The sequence below is a fragment of the Peromyscus leucopus genome, chromosome 22, assembly GCF_004664715.2.
Source record: "Peromyscus leucopus breed LL Stock chromosome 22, UCI_PerLeu_2.1, whole genome shotgun sequence".
NCBI lineage: Eukaryota > Metazoa > Chordata > Mammalia > Rodentia > Cricetidae > Peromyscus > Peromyscus leucopus.
Window position 1 is genome coordinate 43,501,100 of NC_051081.1, and position 19,169 is coordinate 43,520,268.

The window sequence follows — 19,169 nt, forward strand, 5'->3', positions numbered from 1 at the left end:
GGGAACGCCTCACAGTGAAAGGTACTGCCATTACAATTGGGTGTTGAGCGAAAGGGGAAAAAAAAACAGAGGTAGAGATTAGCAAGCAATGTATGAGTGGGAGGCAGCCTCTGAGGGAACGGGGACCTTTGGCGGCACCTGTGAGGGTTTTATCCCCAGTTGGGCTCAGCCAGGCTCAGAACAGAGACCCTCAAACAGCTCTGGTGTATCACCTCCTCCAGGAAGCTAAGCTGTTCCCTCTCCTTTTCCTCCTCCTCCTCCTCCTCTCTCTCTCTCTCTCTCTCTCTCTCTCTCTCTCTCTCTCTCTCTCTCCTCCTGATCCTTTTTTCTCTGCCCCCAGGGTGAAGGACTGGGAAGGAGATCGTCCTTTAGCAGAGTTCATGGCCGTCCAAAGCTCTAGTGCTGATGATAAAACAAGGCAAACGAAGCAGAAAGAGTTCCCAGAATAGGAACAAAAATTAAATTAAAATTTAAAAAAAATTGAGTGAGTTGTAAGGTAACAAACAATCCCTGAAGCAGTCGGCTCAAATGAACCCCAGGGTCATCAGCACAGAAACATCATGGAGTTTGTCTGGTTTCCTTTTGCTGCCGGTTCAAGCCCTCGGTCATCCTGTGAAATGGGTGTTTAGCCCCCAAGTCCATCCTTCCAGACAGAATGAGCCTGTGTCTTTCCCGACAGGAACAGAGAGATCTGTGAGGAGTGTGGGAACAGGCAATGGGGTGAGGAGGTACTGGGGAGCTATAGGAAAGACCAGAGAGGAGGCACAACGGACAGTGAGGTCACGGGGTGACCACCGCAGGACTGGCCCGATGCCAGTACTGATTCAGAACGTTCCCTCTGCTCCCCGCCAGTTGAAACCTACTCAGACTCCTGGAGAACTAGTTGTTTTCACTGCGTCTCCTCCACAGTGTCCCTCGGGGCCTGTTCTAGCTTCACGGTTATTCTAGAAATGCCTCTAAGTGACTATGTCTGGTTTCTGGATCGGGAAAGGAAAGGTGCCCGGTCCAGGAGGTCCCTTTGACTCGGGCACCAATTCTGACTGCACTTGCGGCTCTTCTTCTCTTCGGGAGCACCTGTTCTGTGTGTGTGTACCTCAAACCCAGTCCCCTGGGTGGCAGTTCAGAGGCCAGCTTTGGAGTCCGCCTCCCTGGGCTCAAAGCGCAGCTGTGTGACCCACCGTGCGAACTTACCAAGCTTACCTCGGCTTCTGCATCTTCAAATGAAGATGGAAATCAACTCTAGGTGCTGGGGACGTTGCGGGAAGATAAATGAGATGATGTCAGCAAAATACTCACTTAGGTCTGTCTCGTGCTACCGCTGCTGCTGCTGCTGCAATTCCTACTGTTAAAATCCAGCAATGGCCATTCAAGTAGGCTTCAGTTGCTTCACTGTTAGTTAGAAAATTGTTAATAAGCACCCCAACTCCTACTTTTATGTTATAACACCGGCAATTACAACATCAAAAAGGCATTTTTGGTTGCAAAAGCTTTTCCCAAACGAGTAGAATTCTGATGGCATATTCATGTAAAAAAAAAAAAAACCAAACCCAGCAAGTTTAGAAGCAAACTCTTTCTTCGTGTCTATCTCAGATGTCACAGACATAGTAAGAAGAATGAGGAGCTCTACAGGTACCAACAACCTCTATATAGTTTTTCAATGAGATGCATCTTCACACATAGAACGTGGCACAATGAATCCCTGTGGCTTCCCCCTTCAAAAGAGCTCAGGGACTAAACCGGCAACCAGCCTGACAGCACCAGTTAGCTTCTTGCTACGTCTCCAAAATGGGGTCTGAGGCTACGTTCCCTCCATGTGGGATGGATCTGTGATGTTGGCTCTGGCAATGATTAGTGTGTCTCCTTTTGCGGTGTGGAGTTTCTGTGCGAAAGCAGCCATCCCTCTGTCTATGGCAGTTTGAAAATGCTGGCTCATTTTGTGGCCTTCGAGATTCAGTGCTCACTGCTCTGCATAATGATCCACATCTGTGTGTTTGTGTATGTCTCCTTTCCTCCACTCACCAAGTGGCCCTGTGCTGGTGAGTGGGTGGGCTTACCCAGGTCCATTCAATGTTCATGTTTTTTATCCTGGAAGCACAAATTATTATAAAATTCAAAACGCACTGGAAACACATCCAGATAAGGCATACTATTCATTTATAGATCTCAACACCTACATGTTTAATCATTTTAATTATTTTACATGAGGCAGAACGATTTAATCACTGATGTGTTCTCCTACCTGCCAACCACAAGCATATGGAACAAAAAACTAGCATATCATTGGGTATATTCAAAACAAAACACACACGTGCATGTGCAGATACACATGTGTCGGGGAGTGTGCTCATGGGTGCATATGTATGTAAAAGTCAGAGGACAATCTGGAGTATCATTCTTCAACGATAAGCTAGGCTGGCTAGCCAATGAACCCATCTCTGCAATTACACACTTGTAATACCACACCTGACTACTTTTTTTTTTTAACTGTAGGTTCTGAGGATAGAACTCAGGTCCCCACGAGATCACATTACTGAGATATCACCTCAGTTGCCATAAAAATAAAAAATCTTGACATTGTGACAGGAGTACTTCCCTTCTGTGGTGGTTTGATTGCAAATGGCCAGCCGAACTGGGGTGGCGCACACCTTTAATCCCAGCACTCAGGAGGCAGAGGCAGGTAGATCTCTGAGTTTGATGCCAGCCTGCTCTACAGAGCAAGATCCAGGACAGTCTCCAGAGCTATGCGGAGAAACCCTGCCTTGAAAAACCAAAGGGGAAAAAAAAAGAAATGAAAAGAAAAGAAGGAAAAATGGCCCACAGGCTCATAGGGAGTGGCACTACTAGGAGGTGTGGCCTTGATGGAGTACATGTAGCTTTGTTGGAGGAAGTGGGCTACACGCTTTGAGGCCAAAGAAGCTGAAGTCTTGCCAGTGTGTCTCAGTCTCCTTCTGCTTCCTGCAGACCAAGGTGAAGAACTCTCACCTCCTTCTCCATCACCATGTCTGCCTGCACGCTGCCACGCTTCTCATCATGGTGTTAATAATGGACTAAACCTCTGAACTATAAGCCAGCCCCAGTTAACTGTTTTCCTTTATGGCTGTCTCTTCTCAGCAACAGAAACCCTAAGATACCTTCCAAGCCAGTGATGGGATAGTAGGATATACTTACTTAACATAAAAAACATACAAACAAGGCATTCTCCATACTGAATTAGAAGTTTATTGGGCTCCTAATTCCCATGTCTGGAACATGAACATGGATTTACATGCATTGTCTCATGTTGTAGCTCTCACATGCATGTCGTCTTCGGTCAGCTGGACTTCTGCTCTACCGCCAGTAGTTGATAGTTAGCTCAATGTGAGTGAATATGACAAACACAGAATGATGCGTAAGCCGTAGCAATAAATCCTTCCCAGTATCATTTACTTTGTTCCCCTCAAAAACCCATATTACAACTCTCTCTTGTAAAAAATAAATTTCAGAACAAGGCATTTAGTTTTAACCTCACTGAGAAAAATAAAGATAATTCTATCATCTCGGAATTCAGCAATGAATGTCCAACTATGGCTAAAAGGTACACCCTGAGAATTAAATGATTTATTTGAACAAACCCATTCAGGTTTATAAAGCTGTGTTAACCTAACGTCAGGAAGGGACACAAGAGACCGGTGTGAATGCCCCTACTCATTTTGTGGTACAGTTCTCCAGGGATGCGGTATTGTAAACATCCTCATTGTCTTCAATGCTAGAAGCGTCTGTGGAATCAGGATCGCTGACCACGATGCCAATGGAAGACAGACTGGTAATGAAGGCATGGACTTGCTGTGCGTAGACATCCCTAATGTTAAAGTAAGGTAGCTCAGGGCACTTCTCCGGTGGGTCCTCGCTGCACGGGTCCACATCCATGTCCTTCTGCTTCTGGTAGTACTTGGAAAACTTGTTGAAGATGATGGTGATGGGAAGGGCTACCACCAAGATGCCACAGATAATACATGTGCTTGCAATGATCTTCCCGGCTAAGGTGACCGGATGGGTGTCTCCATAGCCCACAGTGGTCATACTGATAGTGGCCCACCACCAGCAGATGGGGATGCTGGTGAGACTGGATGCAAGTTCATCTTTCTCCACAGAGTAGATAAGCACGGAGAAGATGGAGATACCCACCGAAAGGAAGAGAAGCAGTAACCCCACTTCATGGTAACTGTGCCTCAGCGTGGCCCCCAGAGACCGAAGCCCTACAGAGTGCCGGGCAAGCTTCAGAATTCGGAATATCCTCATGAGCCGAAGGATTTGGACCACCTTGCCCATATTCTCAATGTCCTCGCTCTCTTCTTCCTTGGTGTCCACAGCCAACGTGGCATAGAAGGGAATGATGGAGACGAAGTCGATGATGTTCAGAGGGTTTTTCCAGAACTTCTTTTGAGAAGGGGCGGCCACCAGCCGGATGGCCAGCTCGCCGGTGAACCACGCAATGCACGCGATCTCTACTCCTTCCAGCACAGGGTCATCCACTTCTCCATCCTCGTTCTGGAATTCCGACATGCTGTGCACACACATGGCCACGATGGAGGCCAGCACCACACTCAGGGACGAGATGGCAATGAGCTTGGCTGACAGGCAGTAAGCTGGGTTCTCCATCCGAATCCAGATTTTCTTTCGGAGCTGACCAAACCTCAGCTCGTCAAACTTTTCCAGCTCTTTCTCAAACAGAGAGGATTCTTCAAAGGAGGAGTCCGTGCTCACATCATTGCTCTTCTGGTCCCAGTCCCTCTCGTGACTCTCTTCCTTGCGCTCCTGGTATCGGCTGCTGCAGCAGGAGTCGATGAAGAGCTCGTTGATACCCCAGTACTCGATCTCCTGGCAGAAGGAGAACACGCACAGCTCCTCCATGACGTGCAGCTTCCCCGTGTAGTAAAAGTTCAAAACGTATCTAAACAGGGAGGGGTTCCGGTCGAAATAGTACTCTTTATCCGCCACGCTATAGTCATCACACAGCTCTAGAATGGCCTCTTCAGAATGGCAGGTCAGCAGCTTCCCCAGTCTTGTGTGAGGGAACCGTAGGAGCGTGCTCTGGTCCACAGACTGCTTAAAGCCCCCTACGTTCAAGTTGACAAGTTCCTCGTCTTGTCCAGGGCGATGGAAAAACTCACCAAACACCATGATGGATAGAGGAGGCAGAGTGCTGGCCGGGAAGGGAGATGCCCAAGATCACATTGCACCTAGAAGGAGCACAAGACAATATTAGCCTGTGCTCAGTCCTGCCTCATCAGGACTTATTTTTAATCTGCCCTTTCCAGAACGATGGGCTGCACCGAAGGCAAAACAGGAACTGCATTGACAAGAAGACAAGCACATTTCAGGGGTGTCTGGAGCGGGTTCAAAAGCTTGAGCTCAAAAATCTAGTTTTGCAAAAGAAAACCTACAATATCATTTGATGACACCTAATTCCCATTTCTCTATTAAGCACTCAAATTTCATCTTTTGCCTCTCTCTCTCTCTCTCTCTCTCTCTCTCTCTCTCTCTCTCTCTCTCTCTCTCTCTCACACACACACACACACACACACACACACACAGAGAGAGAGAGAGAGAGAGAGACAGACAGAGAGACAGAGACAGAGAGAGACAGAGAGACTAAAAAGCAATGCAATTCTGATCACTTACTTGCACAATATGAACACACCTACAGTCTCAACCACGATGCTCAACTAGTCAGCTGCTGTAGGGCTTGTAGCCTACATCTGTCCATCCCAAACTCAGTCACCCACCCAGGAAGAAAGTGCTCTCCTCTTCTCCACATTTGATCCATGGGAGACAGAGATCAGCTCTTATGGTGACCGTGGGTTTCACTTTATGCTCCAGTTATATGCTCTTTTAGAAGAGCCCATTATTTATGTTTGGACACCGACACTCAAGAGGATATAATTATCTCCCCGTAATTAAGCACCTTATATCTTGCAGATATCATTACACTTCCCAGGATGGGGTTTCAGGACTATCCACATGGAAAGAAACTGGATGGGGAAGACCCTTTCAAGTTAAACATGCTGGTTCTTGACACGAATAGTCTTCTCTCACAGTCTTCAAAACAGAATCATCGAGAATTATCATTCCATTGATGGTCTACTCTGTTTGGGCACATGACCTCCTTTTAGCTCTAACACTAACCAGGGTATATTAGATCTATTCATCAGAGAGAAAACATGGGGGGGGGGGGCTGAGGAAGTAAAGTTCTGTTTTTAATGAACTTTATGAATATGTATATGTGCCACATGTGTACAGGTGCCCTTGGAAGCCAGGAGAAGGCACGGATGCCCTGGAGCTAGAATGAATACTGTGAACTGAACCCAGATCCTCACTCAGCAAAAGCAGCTGACTAAACATAATGGCAAAGGGAGCTCTCAGCAGAGGGTTTCAGAGGTGGGCAGCAGGAGGGCTGTGAAGGACCCAGTACATCAGTCTGAAGAAACTGGACTGTGTTCTGTTGGCAAGACTATAATGAACTGGGCTCCCATTTCAACAGGACACCGTCATCTACAAAGCTCATGCTCAAGAACCATGCAACTGAGTTAAAAGGAAAAAAAAATCTATCTCAGTGTTGGTATTGGACCCATTCACAGCTGTCTTGAGCTGCGTGCAGCCAGTGGATGGCAGGTTGGACATGCGTACAAGTAAAGAGCCTTTGTAAAGTGTATTTGTGACCATGACTTAGACCCAGTCAGACTCAGCCTTCCATGCTTCAGTCTATGACACTCTACAAGGCCCTTACCATGCTTTTTAGCCACCGGAACCATAAATAAAAACAGTTTTCTTTAAACTTGAAAAGCAATAATAAAGTATCAGTTCCACTGAGGGAAAACTGGAAGACCTCTACAGGGAAAGAAGGAACACAAGAGAAAAGGGTACACAGCACCGGGGTGAAGCAGGGACCCAAAATGGATGTGTTGGGAAGGGAACACTTATAGAGAGGAAGCGTCAAGTTCAGGAGTTTACAGAGCACAATTGACAGGACATGGCACTTGGTTCAAGAGAAAAGAGAAATACATAGACAGGGTAAAGGAGAATATAATTTCTAACCTGCTTACAGTTGTGAACAGTAACACCAGGAAAGGATACAAAGTCAGGAAGGAATCTCTCTTGTGGCCAGCAAAAGCTACCAGCAAGAGAAAAGATTACTTCTCTGAGAGACAGAGATACACCGCAGGTCATGTCACAACCTTAAAACAGCCTCTGTCATCCACTCCAGGAGAAAGTCTACAATCATTAAAAAAAAAAAAAAAAAAAAAAATACTCGCGTGTTTGCCTCCAAGACACCAACGCTTCATCAAGCCAAAGACCAGAGCTTGGCTGATGTATCTTCAGTAAATTTGCTGACCTCTTCCAAAACTTCAATTTGCCTCCCTCCGCTTTCTGTTTTTAATTAGGCATCTTCTTTGAAAGGCCTAAGTCAGAGCTGTTGCCTTGGTCCAAATATTTATGTAACATCAGGTCTCTGATGGCCAGCGCAGGCTAATGGCACATCGGGTTGGAAAATGTTCCTAGGAGCTAGTTCAGCTAAGCTGCCACTAAGACTTTAATGGAAGCTGTGTCTTCTGGGGGATTGTTTTTCATCTTGGCTGTCCTGGAATCCCACGGTGACAGAACCGTTTCTTGACACTACAGGCATATAAGGGTGTCATAATCGGGGCCTGTAATCCACCTCCCCGATCTCTCCCTAGTGACCTTTCTAAAGCACACAATCACCCACGATGTCCATAGTCCCACCACATCCTTCTGCTTTGTCCTTTCTGCATTTTCTCTAGTCCACACTGGTGAAGGAAAGGTCCATCATAAAGTCCATCCGTCTGCTCCACAGAGTCTCATCATAAAAGCAACACACATCATAAAGCCAAAGATCTCATTAGGGGACTTTTGAAAAAAAAGAGACAAAAGAAAGCATTTCTGGATGAGATCCAACACTGCAGCTCTAAAGACAAGTTTGGATGTGCAGAGTCGGGACTGGATTCCTTGATGGCAATCGGACCCACAGCACCCCACTTGGAGCAGGGGAGACGAGGTTTCTACCTTTACAAAATGCATTAAGAGTCCCTATATGCAGACAATCTTTTTTACAATTATGGTATATCCTTATATGTTTGTCTGTTTTTTCTCATCCTGGGAATTGACAGATAGAGGAACAAACAATCTGAGACAAGGAATGGAGGCAGAGGTCTAAACTGGGAGCTTGGTACTCTGCATGCTTCCGCATTCCAGCTCACATGCTCAAGATCACATGGATGAAGCATGCTACTGTACATCATCACTTCCAAGGATGCTGCATTCAGGCCAGCATTTTTTTTCCTTTTTTTAAATTAACTTTTTTTTTCCTTTATTTTACATACCAACCACAGTTTCCCCTCCCACCACCTCCCATTCCTTCCCACGACTGCCATCTACCACCCCCCCATCCACCCACTCCTCCTCCATCTCCATTCAGAAAGGGCCGGCCTCCCATGGGCTTGAACATAGCATGGCACATCAAGTTAAGGTATGACCGAGCTCGTCCCCCTGTATTAAGGCTGGGCAAGAAAATCCAGCATGGGGAACAGGTTCCCAAAAGTCAGCCAAGCGCCAGGGACAGGTCCTGGTCTCACTGCTAGGAGCCTGCCAAACAGACCAAGCTAAACATTTGTCACACACATGCAGAGGGCCTAGGTCGGTCTCATACAGGCTCCCTAATTGTTAGTCAAGAGTCCATGTGCTTCCATAAGCTCAGGTTCTGTGGGTTCCGCTGTCATGACCTTGACCCCCCCCCCCCTGGCTCGCACAATCCCTCCTCCCTTTCTTCAGGAGGACTCCCAGAGCTTGGCCCAGTGCTTGGCTGTGGATCTCTGCATCTGCTTCCATCAGTTACTGGATAAAGGCTCTGTGATGACAATTAGGGTAGTCACCAATCTGGTTATAATGGAAGGCCAGTTCAGGCACCCTCTCCACCACAGCTAGGGGTCTTAGCTGGGGTCATCCTTGTGGATTCCTGGGACGTGGGAGTTTCCCTGGCATCAGGTTTCTCCCTAGCCCCCCATCTACCCCCAAACCATCTCCTTCACCCAGCCCACCGAACCTGCTCCCTCAAGTTCCCATACCTGCACTCCACCCCCACCCCCAGTTTACCTAGGAGATCTCTTCTATTTCCCCTTCCCAGGGAAATCCACGCCATCCCTCTTGGGCCATCTTTGTTATCTCAGGCTATCGTGTATTAAAATCCATTCATTTGTTCCTTTCAGGGACATTTAGTGAGTCAAAGGTACACATCTGTACTACGTGATATAGCCCGTGTTTATATACACAGGCAGTTACATGCACTTGGCTCTCCATGTCTATGCAGGTCCACACTGGAGGATTCTAGCAACTACAAACCAGTGGGTACAAGTACTTGATGCTGTGACTGACAATGTAATTTAATCCTGGGGACCCACAAGATGAAGAGAATCAGCTCCCACAAAGTTGTCTTCTGACCTCCACCCACAAACAATGGCATGTTTGTGTATACACACTAAATAAATAAGCCTTTGCAATTCAGAAAAAATGCATGTATTGCAGTGATATACACACTGAAAGATGATTTAACTTTAAGATCAATATAAATTACATAAATACAAAAATGAATTCAAATATATCGACTTGAACACATTTGCATTTTCTTTAATATTGGCACAGTAAAATGTCAAGAAATACGTTCGATCATGTAAGAGTTGTACTTTATGCCCCACTAGCAACATCTGTTTTCTTAACAGATGACATGACCATGTCATCAAGAGGATGGATTTTAAGACTGAGGAGACGGTAATGCACCTGGCTCAAAAACATGAGTCCTCAAGTTCAGATCCCAGCACCCACACAAAAGCCATGTGGGTGTGGCAGCCCATCTGTAACCCCAACTGCATGGAAAGTAGACATGGGGGATTCCCCAGAGCAAGATGGCTAGCCGGACTGTGTAAAACAGTGGTCTGAGAGGTCAGCAGGAGATCCTGACTCCATATATAACGGTGAGACTCCACAGAGGAAGACACTTGGCATCATCCTTGGGCCTCCATGCACACACAAGGGCACATGCACCTGCCAATATGTACCACACACATGAACATGTATATACACGTGCATACACACCCACACATACATAAAAATACATGTGAAAGAAAGAAGGAAGGCAGAAAGAAAAGAGGGAGGGAGGGAAAGAGGGAAGAAGGAACAAAGGGATGAAGGAATTCAGGAAGGAAGCAAGCAAGCAAGCAGCTGGCTTTTTGGTTGGTTTGGTTTGGATTTTGAGACAAGGTCTCACTATGTGGCCTTGGCTGACTTGAACTTGCTCTGTAGACCAAGCTGGCCTTGAACTCATAGAGATCCACCTGCCTCTACCTCTTGAGTGCTCAGATTAAAGGCCTGGCCTAGAAGGTAAATTTTATCCATTGCAGAGTAGTCATATCTTAGAACTAAGAAAGTGTGAATGTTGACGTATGGTTGGGGGAAAAAACACAGACTAAGAAACTTGAAAAATGCATGTACTGAACATGTGCACAGCTTCCCTTGTCATTGTTCTCTGAACAATAGGGCATCACACCTACTGGCACAGCAACTGCACTATAGGAGGTGCCACCCATTACCTCAAGACCATTCAAAGCCTGCAGGAGAGCATGCCTGGGCTTTATGCAAATGTTACACCATTGTTGAGCACCTGAGGGTTTGGGTATCTGGCAGGGTCCTAGAAACCAAGGGATGACTGTCATTATACAGCATGTATGTGCACGTGTAGATATACAGTGAATCATACATCTACTAAATCCAAATGCAGATCCACTAACTTATGAGCCATAAATGGGTAAGTTTTTCTGACTCAAGAAATTCTGGTTATGAGAAAGTAATCTTGTATGGGGAAACCATAGCAACATAAAAATGAATTATAGAAAAGACTGCCACATATATCACTCGGAGGAGATTTAGTGCACTTAATACATGAAGAGGGTTAATTTTAAGAAGAAAATGAACTAGGGCATTGTGGGAAATGGACAAGAGATGGGAACCGACAGCTCATAAGAGGAAACCACAACAGGGAACAAAGTCAGGGGAAAACATGTTCAACCTTCCTCAAGAGCACATGTGAAAACCACACTGTCGTATTACATCTAATGCACCAAATCGGAGCAAGAGCCAGAAGAACGTCTGCATGGAGTGCTGGCCAGTCTGTGGAGAAGCAGGCCTCGCCTCTCCACGTGGTGCTGGAAATACAAAATGAAGGGAAGCCCTCAGGGAGGGGAACTTGGCAATGTTTGATGGACTGGCATAGGCTTTTACCCTCTGACCCGGTAATCTCTCTTCTAGAACTCTTTTCCCAAAGTTAGACAAGCAAAGCCCTCTTGTGTGTAGCTGGAAACAATCCAAATGTCCATCAATAGAGGAGTGACTGGAAATAAATTACAGTCTACTTCTACATGCATACAGAGAGAGAGAGAGAGAGAGAGAGAGAGAGAGAGAGAGAGAGAGAGTAATGGAATGGTTTCCAGAATGTTTGTCTTAGGTGAGAGGGGTGAAAGCAAAGCATAAAAAAGTGTCAGTAATATGCAACAGTTTTTCTAAGAAAGAAAGTGAAACTGGCCTGAGAGATGGCTCAGCCAGGGAAGCCACCTGTCACCAAGCCTTACAACCTGACTTTGATCCCTGGGATACACATTGTAGAAACAAAGATACAGCTCCCTCAAGTTGTCCTCTGACTACACACACACACACACACACACACACACACACACACACACATCATGCACATACAATTAAACAAATAAATGGCCAGATAGACATACAGTCAACAGACAGATAGATGATAAATATTTTAATAAAGAAATCAAGGGAAATTATGAATGTAATTATATACATACATGCATGTGTGTATTTACATATGTGTGCTTATAAAAAGGAAACAGTAGTAATATAAGCAAAAGAAAACCATAAAATATCTATAGGGCACAATATCAGAAAGTGAACTCGGGACCATGCTAATGTTTGCCTAATTATGGGACAAAATTAAATTAAATTAAAACAGACATTTCTTAAAAACCATTACTCTATATCAAGTTGGTAGCTCAACCTCACATGGATGAATGATGTCAACAAACTGACTATACATCCTACCAGTGTATAGCCTAGGACCAAAATAAATAGCAATATTAAAATATTTTTAGTAATTACAGTTATGTACTTATTCTTTTAAAAATATTATATATACTTATATAAAATATATTTAAATATATATTTATATAGGTATGTTGCTTCCATGTATGTCTGTGTACCCAGTGCATGCCTGGTGCTTCCAGAAACCAGAAGTTTCTTGGAACTGGAGTTTTGTGAGTTCTGGGAATTGAACCCAGGTCCTCTGGAAGAGTAGCTAAAGCTCTTAACCATTGAGCCATCTCTCCAGCCCTATCTACTTATTCTCAAATGTTTGTATACACATAGGATCAAGCACAGGGAGTGTTATGTTAATGTCCCTAAGCACCCCAAGATTTTAGGTACAAAATAAAAATAAACATGAATATAAGAATCAAAGAAATTCAATAAAAGCTCTCTGATCCTGAGTTTGAATTGGAAATGACAGCATAAACATACAATTTACTTTTTGCACGTGAAGAGTCTTATTTCCTAGCTCTGTCTACCAAAATAAAAACAAAAACAAAAAACAAGAAAACATCCTGAAACAGATGATCATATTACAGATGCTACTTGGCCACTCATCTCTCTCCTTAAAAGTGAGGTACTGGTTCCCACCTCTGCTAGGAGTGCTAACAGCTAGGAGTTCTCAGCTAAGTCAGTCTCCACTTGGGGATCACCTTTATCCAAAAGAGAGCCGCTTCCCAAGGTCAGAAACACGGCCAGTGACTTGTCTGTAAGAGGCTTGTAATAACCCAGCATCTTATTATATAAAGGTGGGCCACCCAGCTCCAGAGCTCTGTGACAGCCAAGTGAGGTCCATGTTTAAATCCCATCAAAGTTCAACACCTCGCTTTACTGAAGCCTCCTCTCCTCGATCTTCACAGGCACCAACCCCAAGGACACCCAACACGTTCTTGTACATATCTGCCTCTGTCTATTTTAGAGAGCCCATCCAGAAACAACTTAGAAGTATCCTAATTTAGTGAGACGGAACCAAGTCAATATACAATTTCTCCCTAAAAGAGCAAGGGTTCCTTTGGATGAACAGCCAATTCCCAGTCTGGGAACAGAAATGCACAAGAGGAGCCTGGGATTTCCTTCTCTACCAGAACCCAAGGGAGGCTGTCAAAGACAAGGGATAGTCAGAAAGATTCAAAGAAAGCTAAGGCGACTTCCACCTGCTGAAGAGAAGAAGCATGTGTCTCACAGGAAAAACGCAGAGATCTGCAACAGATTGTAACATATCAAATATGATAAAATTCCTAAGGTCATGGCAATAATTTCCCTGCCAATGCATGTGTGCATGTTTTGTATGTACACAGCTGCATGTGTGCCCAAGAGTGTGAAAGCCAGAAGGCGACCTTACTGTCATTACTCAGTACCATCCACCTTGTCTTCTGAGACAGGGTCTGGCACCTGGGCCTAGAACTCGCAGACATAGCCCGGCTGGCTGGCCAGAGCCCCAAGGATCTGTCTGTGTCTGCGTTCCCAACACTGGGATTACAAACACACACCACCACGTCTGACCTTTTAAAATAGGTTCTCGGGATTGAAGCTGGCTCCTCCTACTTGTACAGTATGCCCATCATTGATCACCTCCTCAGCCCCCACAGTAACCATTTTTCAAAAGGAAAGCAGGTCTTAGGTCACTTTTGGAGACTACTCAAGCACCAACTCATAATCCTGTGAAAGCAAAGAGGAAAAATCTAATACTTTATCCTGCTTTCCTGTGAGAATTATACTTTAGAAAAAAATAATACAAGAGTTAATGAGGAAAATTTTTCTTTATAAAAATATCCCAATAATTTGAAAACGCAGCAGTGGAAATAATCAAATGGCCTAATAGAAAGTAATTATTTACATTTAAAAACAAGTTGAGATGTTAAAAGTTGAAAATAATAACTGAAAAGGTTTTGGTGTGACTATACTGAATGTCACAAAAATAAAATGTAAGATAGAAATTGTTACCAGAATCAAAGAACATTTCAGTAATAAAAAAAAATGCCAATCTATCAAAGGAAGACACAAGCTCTATAAACATACTTAGCAATGGAGCCAAAAAAAAAAAAATTACATGTTTTAAAAATAATGGCAGAACTAGAGGGGGAAGTCATTGGAATTTCTATATCCCACTTTCGATAACATATGGAACAATTATACAAATATCTACAGGGAAATAAAGAAGATTCAAACATCATGATAAACCACAAGATCTGACAGAGACAGAGCACTCCAGCTAGCAAGAGCTCTCTCTCTCTCTCTCTCTCTCTCTCTCTCTCTCTCTCTCTCTCTCTCTCTAATGGACACAGAACACTCTCTAGTACAGACCAAAGCTAAGTCATCGAACAGCCTGGATAGATGCTAAAGTGAGCTAGCCATCTCTCGTCACTTTGACAAATGGCTTGAAGTAATCAACTTAAAAAGAGAACAGGGCCGGGCGTGGTGGCGCACGCCTTTAATCCCAGCACTCGGGAGGCAGAGCCAGGCGGATCTTTGTGAGTTCGAGGCCAGCCTGGGCTACCAAGTGAGCTCCAGGAAAGGCGCAAAGCTACACAGAGAAACCCTGTCTCGAAAAAACCAAAAAAAAAAAAAAAAAAAAAAAAAAAAAAAAAAAAAAAAAAAAAGAGAACAGGTTTGCCTGGCTCACTGTGCCAGACGTTTCAGTACATCATCACTTGGCCCTGATGTCTTGGGCCTATGGAGAGATAGAGAGCACAGCATTGTGGGATTACATGGGTCAACCTCAAGGCAACCAGGAAGCAAAGCCAGTAAAAATGGAGGGCAGGTAATATCATATCCTCATCAATGGCACATCCCCAGTGAACTAACCTCCTACTACCATATCACTTCTTAACAATTACATCACCTCTCAATGATGCCATAACCAAGGACCCAGCCTCTGTCTAACATACCCGGGCATTTGGAGATATTTGAGATTTAAATTACAGCCAAAAAAAAAAAAAAAGCAAACAAACAACACAAGAACAACAAAATGAAAAGGATTTAAATTGCAAAGTACACCAACCACAACTGAATGAAATATACATCAATAACACAAGAAAATCTGGGAGTAATTTTTCAGTGTGGAAGCTAAACAACACTTCTCAAGGATCCAGAGTCAAAGGGAAATTTTTTTAAAATGCAATAAACAAAGACAAAAATTTAACAAACTTTACAGGGTTCTATAAAACAGTGACTCGGAAAAACATATAGATTTATATACCTATATTTAAAGAAAGAAGGTCTTCAAAATTAAGAACTCTCTTCCTTAAAACCAGGAAAAGAGGAAAGTCAGGGCCAAATTTAGCTTAAGTAAGAAAAAATGATGGTTACACTTAAAATGAATGAAACAGAAAATAAGAATATGAACACAGAAAATTCAGAAGGCCGAAAACTGGACATTTTTTTTTTTAAAAAATCAATGAAACTGATCAATCTTTAGCCACATTAACCAAGAAGGAATGGAAGAAAATCCCAATTAGCAAAATCAGCAGCGGAAGGGGGTATGTCACTACTGACCTCACAGAAGTGGGAAGAACCGGAAGAGCGTTCTGTGAACAAACTTGTATGCCCACATTAGATAGCCTATAACCTAGATAAAGCAGTTAAATTGCTAGAAATACACAACTTACAGAATATAACTCAAGATGGGAAAGAGAATCTAAATGAACTTGCAAGACACTTAATTGGCAGGGAAAGTCAGGCATCCACAGCTAGTCTCACCACTCCTTAGCACAGATCCTTCACAGATCACAAACCTTTCCAAAACCATGAAGAGGAAGACGCCCCTCCCAATTCTATGAAGCCAGTATTCCCTTCATACCAAACCTACAAACAGACACGAGAAGGAAAGTCAAGACCATTGTCCCTACGAGTACAGATGCACACATAATGAGCAAATCACTAGCAGACCAACTCCATTAACATGTCCTAGTTAGGGTTATACTGTTGTGATGAAACACTATGACCCAAAGCAACTTGCAGCAGAAAGGGTTAATTTCACTCACAGGTCTTATGACAGTTCATGTCAAATGCAGTATGAGGGCAGGAACTTGGAGGCAGGAATTGATGATGCAGAGGCCATGAAGGCATGCTGCTTACTGCCTTGCTCCTTGTGGCTTGCTCAGCCTGCTTTCTTAGAGAACCCAGGACCACCAGCCCAGGGATGGCACCACCCACAATGGGCTGGGCCCTCCCATGTCAATCACTAATGCCTTACAGGCTTGCTTACAGCCCAATCTTATGGAGGTATTTTCTCAACTGAGGCTCCTTTCTCTCTGATGACTCTAGCTTATATCAAGTTAACATAAAACTAGCCAGGACAAAATATAAAAAGGATTCTATACTTTGACTATTCAGGCTTACCTCAAGAACGGAGGACTGGTTTATATATGTAAATCAGTCAGGACATTAAATCATACTGCCATGTATATAGGCCATTGTCCACAGAAATACCATGATACATTGCATCATCATACATGAAATATCCCCCACCAAATAAACATATACAAACAGAAAATGCATTGGTGGTCACTTGGGGCTGAAAGGAGGGAAGAGAACTGGCATTGCTAATGGGTATGGATTTCTTTTAGGAGTGGTAAGAATATTCTAGAATAAAAGAGCTATACAACCTTATGAATATAGTAAAAACAGAACTATACATTTTTAAAGAGCAAATTTTGTTATATGAAATATATCTCAGTAAAACTGCTTTTAATAAGTTTCACCTAATGAATGAAGAATTGATAGGTCTTATTGGTCGGTACCTTATAATGAAAGACCTGGGCAAAATTTAAAATGTAGTAAGGAATTCTGTTGGTCCAATAATCTTATCTTTATCCTTAGACCCAAAGGTAAATGTGGCTGCTACCCCTCATCAAGGGAGCCTTTCTTTACAGGAACTGGAGACCATCACAGGAAACCACTGCTAGAGACAATGAAAAGATCCACATCATGGGGAACCCAGCCCTAATACATCACACTCCTGCATCTATGGCTGGGGGAACATTGTGGAAGATGGGGTGGAAAGATTGTAAGAGCCAGAACACAGGAGGGCTGCTGTGGAACAGTCTCTCCTAGAAATGGCTGCATAAGCAGGACTGGAACAAGGGCAATATCAGTGGACTTGTTAACATGGGCAAGGGGAATTTTATGGGATCCTTCCCCTAGACAAAGAACTACAGGCAACTACTGTCTGCTGGGAAGAGGAGAATTAATCTCTCCCAGAGATGAGCCCCTTGTTTGTTGTACAATACAGAGCGGTTAGCTTGCAACCATATACACATCAACAATGAAAGTGGACTCAGCAGGTTATGTGTGTGTGTATGTGTGTGTGTGTGCACATCTGAGCTCATACACATACGCGCATGCACGCACACACATATATGTATATGTGTATAATAATAATCAAAGAGAAAGAAGCTATCAACTCGAGGGTGGCGGGGGAACATGGGAGGGATACAAGGGAGGATAGTTGGGAAGGGCTAGAGGGTGGAAAGGAAGGCGCAAAATGATATAATGATATAATTCTATTTCTACTGAAATTTTTTTAAAGACCCGGACAGTGGTCATCAATGACTGCCAGATAACTCATCAATGAGATATTTCCTAACATAGATCAGAGTTACATCATCTGTCCCCTTAGCAATGCCCAATCTAACAAAAGAGACACAAGGTAAAACATCTCCTGATGGACGTCTATAAACAGTCCCACAGACCTAGATTCAATTGAGCCTGGTCTAGATAGAACTCCTAATTAAAATAAAATAAGAGATTTCAGAATCACATGTTCAGTGACATCAAAAGGGATGCTAGTAGCAAAATTGAGATTATCGGAGCCCACGCAGAAAAAAATGACATAGTCCACTAAGAAACAGAAAACAGAATCAATCTACACATTTTGTATGGATCTTGGTTCTAACAAATCAAATGCATATATGCATATTGTTTCATTATAGATTTATCTGCATTGTATTTGCATATGTATTATATCTGCATTACACATATATGTAAACAGGCACGTCAAGTAGCAATCAGATGTGTGATATTATAAAAGACAGCTAACTCTCCAATGTCCTAATGGTATTCCAAATACACACTAACATACTTATAGATAATCTCATACAGCATTTAGGATTGATTTCTAAAAATGGATATGGAAGACAATAACGTTATAATCATCCCCACCACCAGGAAACAGAAACTCCACAATGGAATCAGAACTAGAAAAACAATTAGCTTACCATACTCTTTCATAACTTGTACCCATTACCCTAATATTTAGCCTTTCTTCTTTTCTTTCCTTCATGTTTCCTCGTACCCACTTGCATACTTGTTTACGTATACACATACACTAGTACCTAGAATCTGCTCATGAAAATCACTTCTCCGCCTGAGTTGTCTTGCATGGACGGACACTCATACAGATGTCTGTAACAGTAGAGTTCTGACATGTCAGGGAAGGAGTTCTGGAGAATTTGAATGTACTGGGTCAAGCTCACAGTTACCTCCTCCTGGACTCTTGCTCTGTTCCACTTCAACAGCCCTTTGTGTCCACTTTATGTCAGCATTTGTCACGCGGTAGTATCAAGCTTTCTGTACTTGATCCTTACTCTGCACAAATACGGAATGTCTAGCCTGTCCGTAGCATTCATCTGTCCTCTCTACACTATAGTCTCTTTTGTTAATGACTTGTCCTTGTCTGGTAAAAGACACTCATTTTTATTTGAAAGAATTAGCAAATGCTATTGCTGTTCTCAGGAAAAAGAAAAAAAAAAGTGAAAGCAGATCTAGACCAGGCATGGCAAAATTCAGTGGCTCTGATGGCCAAATGGTGAAGTCAAGCAAGTAAAGGGGCAGGGTTGGAGAGATGGTTCAGCTGTTAAGAGCACTGACTGTTCTTCCAGAGGTCCTGAGTTCAATTCCCAGCAACCACATGGTGGCTCACAACCATCTGTAATGAGATACAGTGCCCTCTTCTGGCCTGCAGGAATATA

At 43.5% G+C, this 19,169-nt stretch overlaps 1 protein-coding gene across 2 annotated transcripts in view; it reads right to left on the reverse strand.

Moving 5' to 3' along the window:
* Positions 1–3,196: 3,196 nt before the first annotated feature.
* Kcns3 (potassium voltage-gated channel modifier subfamily S member 3) overlaps positions 3,197–19,169 on the reverse strand; it is a 49,880-nt gene continuing 33,907 nt past the window's right edge. For both annotated transcript variants that reach the window (XM_028867626.2, XM_028867625.2), the window contains exon 3: positions 3,197–5,219. In XM_028867626.2, the coding sequence (XP_028723459.1) occupies positions 3,685–5,160 (1,476 nt within the window). In that variant the 5' untranslated portion in view covers positions 5,161–5,219 and the 3' untranslated portion in view covers positions 3,197–3,684. The remainder of the gene's footprint in view (positions 5,220–19,169) is intronic.